The sequence below is a fragment of the Homalodisca vitripennis genome, unplaced genomic scaffold (genome assembly GCF_021130785.1).
Source record: "Homalodisca vitripennis isolate AUS2020 unplaced genomic scaffold, UT_GWSS_2.1 ScUCBcl_6087;HRSCAF=13137, whole genome shotgun sequence".
Classification (NCBI taxonomy): Eukaryota; Metazoa; Arthropoda; class Insecta; order Hemiptera; family Cicadellidae; genus Homalodisca; species Homalodisca vitripennis.
In genome coordinates, this window is record NW_025782195.1 from 9,838 (window position 1) to 16,113 (window position 6,276).

Below are 6,276 nucleotides of genomic sequence, written 5' to 3' on the forward strand. Positions count from 1 at the left end.
ACACTACATGACCGATGAAATAAGTTTTGAAGTGCAAAAACAAGTGTGAAGGTGTATCTTCAACACAGCCAAGTGACTGGCGAAAGAATATTTGGCAAAAGATACAGGACTCATAAACGTCATTCCCTCCCCCTTGATGGATGAACATATAAACTGTACAGGGACTCCGAGATTCCCAATACAGTCTTGATGTGGCTTTGGTGGGACGGATTGATTCAACGTTAGTTAAGTTATGTGTAGAAACTCCGTGGCTCCACCGTGCTTAGAGACCGTGCAAAAAACATCGTAGTGCACTTAATTGTGCAGCTGATGAGACAATAAGAATGCCTCTTGATCTGCATTTCACTACATTTTTTATATTTTTAGTGTATGCGTCTCTGATGTCGAAACAATCTTTATAACTTGTTTTGAGCTTCTTCACCACTGACCTTAAATCTCTTTAAAGAATATAACTGTAGATTGCAGGATTCAAGCCTGTGCTAGCGTTAGACTCATTTTATTCTTGATGCTCTTCCACATCAGCATATTGGAGTCATTGTTAAAAAGAAACTAATCTTATAAATCAATTAAACATGTTGTGAATTGGAATAAAACCATGTGAGAAATATAAATAAATGACAATATACTGAGTTTTTGTTAAACTAAAAGGACAAAGTAAATAACTGTCACTTTGGTTAATTATAAAACGCGCTCTACAGTCATTGCTAGCTGTACAGTTCAGTCAGTGGAGCGTTTCATTTCAAAGTCAATCGCTGATTGGGTAGTGCAGAGTGGAAACTCTCTGAGTTATTTAGTTTAACAAAGAGCATGATAATCGTTTCTTACCATTTCACCGCATTCATTTTCCCACTATCATATTGAAAAGCAGACGTCTTTTTACTTATTATACTCAGATGACTCTCTTTATACAGTTGCAGTTACCTCCAGATTTAAAACTCTGTGCTGAATAAAAATGCTGTAAAAGAGAACATCAATTTCTTTATTTTTGTATTAAAATTTATCTTGTACTAACTTGCAAGATTTTATTTCGTGAGAATGTGACGATGGTACAGGGTGTTCGTTTTGTCAAACTATAGCCCAATATAGTAAGTTTTCATATGGTTGAATAATGCAAAGTTACTCAATTATACACATTATAGTCGATGGCGAGTGAAAACGTCTCGGCCTAAACTGAGCTGTTTTTGATACCTGGTGATGTACCCAATTAAGGTTTAGGGCTTAGTACAATTGGATGGGTACTAATGTTACTTTACAAGACCAGGCTTTAGTTTAGGACATTGAAAAGAATTTGAAATATGAGTAGGTACCTGACCATCAGAGCAAATGACTCTTTAAAAGTAAAAAGTATATGATAAAAAAAATGTTAATGTTAATGTTTATTTCACACCAAATAAGTGTATGCGACAACTACAATTAATGTGATTTAATAAGTGTGGGGGGGGTGATAAAATTAGCATAATCATAAAATTGCATTCACATATTTTTAAGAATCCACACACATAATACATGAATTATAATCATTAAAAAAATAATTAATTACTATCTTAGCGTTAAAATGAAACATTTTCCTCTAAAACGTTTTTAACTATTGTTTACTTTAACGGATGCAGCGAAATAGAATGTCATTTATGAATAATTTGCAACGAACTGTTTCCGTCTGGGAACTAAGATAATGAAAAACTTCAACAAAACACAACTGCTGTAATTTAAATAGTTTATACACTCCACGAAATCATGTTTAATTATAAATCTGTAAACTTCCATGGAAACGGCCATCCTTTGTAGAAAAGCGGTAAGGATAATACCCCAATTTTCGTTCGGCTATTTTAATCTTATTAGTAAATATGTAATTCACGTAGTAAAACATTTTGAATTGATTCTTAAAACGTGTTATTGCTTTTACCTTTGTTTGGTATACAGGATAGCCCAGGTTCAAAAATTATATAACGGGTGTGATTACAAATGAAAGGAAGTTAAAACTGAACAAGTTTTTAAACAACGTTTATCTTGCAAGTAACATAACCTATTTTAAGTTTTTATTAAGAGGGTAGAGTCTAGGTACCTTACCTGTATTTAGACTCAAAATTTGACGTGAGAGTTCCAGGACAACCGTTAGTGTCGTTAGTGTCCCATATATATATATATATATATATATATATATATATATATATATATATACACACACATAATGGGACACTAACGGTGTCCTGGAATATATATATATATATATATATATATATATATATATATATATATATATCAAACTGGATTCTCCTCTTTGGCTGAACAGTCAGTCCCACGTCAATATGATCGGTACAAATTATCTGTTATCAGTATCTTATTTAAATTTCAAAATTTGTATACCATAATTCCAAGTAGAAACGTACATTTATATATGGATCAGAAAACCTAGTAAATGTATAGCAGTTTATGTGGAATTACTTGTTTTCAGTATTAAAACACGTCATAAAATCCACCACTGCCATACTTACTCTTACTCCCTCGGCGCTACAACCCTCCATGGGTCTTGGCCTGGTGAATCAGTAGTCTCCATTGGGGTCTGTCCTCGACGACCTCTCTCCAATTTCTTGCTCCAATCTTTCTTAGGTCAGCAACCACATCGTCTCTCCATCTCATCCGAGGTCTTCCCTTGGGCCTTGTATTAGCAGGAGTCCACTCAGCAACCTTCTTCACGACTCTGTTGTCGTTCATTCTCGTCAGATGTCCGAGCCACCTAATTCTTTGGGCCTTAATGAAGCGTACAATATCCTCACCGCTCAAAAAATCAAGTAGGTCCTGATTTTTTCGCCTCCTCCATGTTCCTTGTCTTAATTCAGGACCGTAAATTCTTCTTAAAATCTTTCTTTCAAATATTCTCAATCTATTTATGTCCTGTTTGGTGAGTGTCCACGCTTCGCAACCATAAACTACAACAGGCCTGATTACAGTTTTATAATCTCAGTTTGGCCTCTTTATGAAGAATGTTGGAGCTGAAAAGTTCCTTAAATGCAAAGTAACATCGGCCTCCCGCGGCTATCCTTGTGTTAATTTCTTCAGTCACGCTGTTGTTTGCAGTTAGAGTTGATCCAAGGTATTTAAAACCTACTACGTTTTCTACCTCATTGCCATTTACCTCCAGATCCACTCCTCTTTGTCCCATTCTTGTCATTTTCAGGTACTTAGTTTTTTTCCCAGTTAATAGTCAATCCAACTTTGCTCACCGCTCTTTCAATATCTTCCAGCTTCTCCAACATAGCTCTCTGACTTCTTGCAGCTACAACAATATCATCAGCATATGCTGATAACTGACTCATTCTATATGTGATATCACCTACACAATCCACCTTTCTCAATGCCGCTTCCAGAACCAGAATGAAGATTAATGCTGATAAGGAATCGCCCTGCCTGACACCTGTTTTACGTCAAATGGTTCCGTCAACTCATTATTGACTCTAACCATGACTATGGATCCTTCCAGTGTTAGCATTACGAGCTTTATGATTTTCTGTGGTACTCCTAAGTGTTTAAGACAAACTTCCATCCTCTGTCTATTCACCTTGTCAAAAGCTTGCCTGAAGTCCACAAAAACACAATGCAGGTCCGTTCCAAATTCAGCACATTTTTCAAACAATTGTCTTACCATAAAAATGTTGTCCATTGTTGATCGTCCACCCCTGAAACCACATTGGTAATCTCTTATACAATGTTCTCTATAGTCTACTAGCCTGCTATGTATAAGTATGGAAAATACTTTATATGTAACATTGAGAAGCGTAATTCCCCTATAGTTTCTACAATCTCTCCTGTCCCCCTTCTTGTATATAAGTATGATCAGTCCTTTCTTCCACTCTTCTGGCATTCTTTCTTGTTCCCACACATTCGATATAAGTTCGTGGATAACCTTCAACAGCTCTTCTCCGCCATACTTCAGCATCTCTGCTGTTATAGTGTCGCTTCCTGGGGACTTATTGTTTCTCATCTTCCTTATTATTTCTTCTACCTCTCTCTCATGGGGGGGGGTTGTACAAAGTTATCAACCTGCTGTGGTATCTCAAGATCAATTTCTGGTAGCAGAATGTCCTGTTCTTTGAGTAAGTCTTCGAAATATTCTTTCCATCTTGTCTTGATTTCCTCCATCTCTGTTATCACGTTTTCCTTCTTCATCAAGATGTACTTGTGATTTTGCCTGGTATGCATCCGTAATATTTCTCATATTCTTGTAAAATTTCCTGCATTCTTTCTGCTGGTAGTTTCTCTCTAATTTTTCTATTTTACTGTTTGCTGCTTCTCTTTTTTTCCTTCTCATAAGTCTGTTTGCTAATGTTCTTTCTCTTCTGTAATTCTCCATGTTTGCTCTGGTTCCACCTTGCAAAAGCTTTTTCTTAGCCTGATTCTTAGAGTCCAATGCATTTCTGCATTCTTCGTCAAACCAGTCCTCATTTCTTTCAAATTTCCTTTTACCTAGTACCAGTTCAGCTGTGCCCTTCATTGCTTCTCGCAGGTAATTCCAATGCTCTTCAATTGATAAATCAGTCGTAAGTCCTGTTAGTCTATCACCCAGTTCTTCCTGAAATTGTTGCCTCACATTTACATCCGCCAATTTTTCCACGTCCCAATTTTCTACTCTTGTCTTCCTTGATTTGACAGTATTCGCTATACGATGTCTAAGAACTCCTCTCACCAAATAGTGATCACTATCACAATTAGCTCCTCTGCATGTTTTTATATCCATTATAGAAGTAGCCCATCTCTTTGAAGTTAAAACATGGTCAATCTGATTGCAGCTATCCCTCCCAGGCATTTTCCATGTCCCCAGATGAATCTTTTTGTGAGGAAAGCAAGTACTACTTACAATCAGCCTCTGAGCTTCAGCAAACATGCATACTCTTTCTCCATTCAAGCTAGTTTCTTCATGCAGACCACACTTTCCTGCTACCATGTTGTTCTGCTCCTCTTTTCCTATTTTTGCATTGAAATCACCTAAAACTACTTTCATATCATGCCTAGGTATTTTATCACAAACTCTCTCAAGTTCTGTGTAGAAATCATCCACAATACCTTCTTCATTATCCTCTGTGGGGGCATACACATTTACAAACGAAATATTGCAAAACTTTCCTTTGATCCTCAATTTACAAATCCTCTCACTAATTGGTTCGAAACTTAATACCGCTTTCCTAATTCTTCGCAGCACAAAAAACCCAACATCTTTATGTCCTCTTACATTATTGGATCCACTAAAGTGAAAATCATAATTTCTTTTCTTGATCGTTCCACTATCTTTCCACGTTACTTCTTGCACCGCTCCAATGCTGGTCTTATACTTTTCTAGCTCTTGTGCCACCTCCTCCATTTTACCTGCTTTAAGCAGTGTCTGCACATTCCATGACCCAAAATATATATCCGTATCCCTTCTCATAACCTTATTAACTCGCCTTGGTCGACTCCGTGAAATCCGTCCGGCATCTTCTGATTCATTATTCGTAACTTGGCGTTTTTTTATGAGATTGGGTTGTCAGCCCAATGCTCAACCCCCAACCTGGAGGACCAGGAGTTTGATTTTGGAGTCTTCTTCTCCTAGACCAGTTGCTTTTGCCACAGCTTACAGATCCTGGTCTAACCATGGTTTTAAATCAGAGCCTCCTTCTCCTAGCCTTTGAGGAACCAACCCCTATCCGTACAATGCAGTACGGAGCAGTGCTTATTTAATGGCGGCACTTGCTCGCCATGTCACAGCATCGTCACTGGGCTCTGTGGTATTTGATAGTTGTGACCTCGCCACAGGTCACCCCACCACGCCCTGTTAATGCTGCCGCCTCGGTCCGGGACTGCTTATTTGGCATAGTGCCTTATTCGCAGCTGTCCACCATATCTGATGGACGTATCGCTATCAGCCACCTGCCACCCGCCCAGTAGGTGAGGCTCCCCCTGGGCCACCACTGCCATAAAGAAACGTTATAAAGCAAGTCGCTTTCTGGTGGGAATAGATAAACTAAACATCGAAAATGCAAGTTAACCGAATTTCATCAGAAACATACGGATTTTTACGAGTAAAATATGTTCCTTATTACTTGTTATTACGAACCTTTGCTCAAACATTTGCGCTTATAGAATGACTCGTTGATGTGAGGTTAGACAAGTTTAGCATCTTCGTGAGTTTGTGGTATTAATATCGTGAATCTGTATAATGTATAGTATATTCATGTAAGATAAATATTATTCCGTAATTTTAAGCTACTTGTTCTCAAGTCATGCTAGGTGAAATTATCCATGTTT

At 37.6% G+C, this 6,276-nt stretch overlaps 2 protein-coding genes across 2 annotated transcripts; both read right to left on the reverse strand.

Annotated features, from left to right (window-relative positions):
- Positions 1-2,508: 2,508 nt before the first annotated feature.
- Positions 2,509-3,979, reverse strand: LOC124373648. The gene is made up of 3 exons (XM_046831999.1): positions 3,796-3,979; positions 3,222-3,412; positions 2,509-2,748 (listed from the first exon to the last, which is right to left on the reverse strand). Exons 1-3 carry the CDS (start codon positions 3,977-3,979, stop codon positions 2,509-2,511), a joined length of 615 nt encoding a protein of 204 aa, XP_046687955.1.
- Positions 3,980-4,057: 78 nt separating this feature from the next.
- On the reverse strand, positions 4,058-5,353 carry LOC124373647 (craniofacial development protein 2-like). The gene has a single exon (XM_046831998.1). It carries the CDS (start codon positions 5,351-5,353, stop codon positions 4,058-4,060), a length of 1,296 nt encoding a protein of 431 aa, XP_046687954.1.
- Positions 5,354-6,276: the final 923 nt, after the last annotated feature.

Coding starts and splice junctions, on each gene's coding strand:
- LOC124373647 (XM_046831998.1), bottom strand. CDS start 5,353: ATGGAGGAGGTGGCACAAGAGCTAGAAAAGTATAAGACCAGCATTGGA.
- LOC124373648 (XM_046831999.1), bottom strand. CDS start 3,979: ATGAGAAACAATAAGTCCCCAGGAAGCGACACTATAACAGCAGAGATG. Junction 3,413..3,795: donor GAAGGGGGACAGGAGAGATT/GTAGAAACTATA, acceptor GACGTAAAACAG/GTGTCAGGCAGGGCGATTCC. Junction 2,749..3,221: donor TGGAAGATATTGAAAGAGCG/GTGAGCAAAGTT, acceptor CGCTTCATTAAG/GCCCAAAGAATTAGGTGGCT.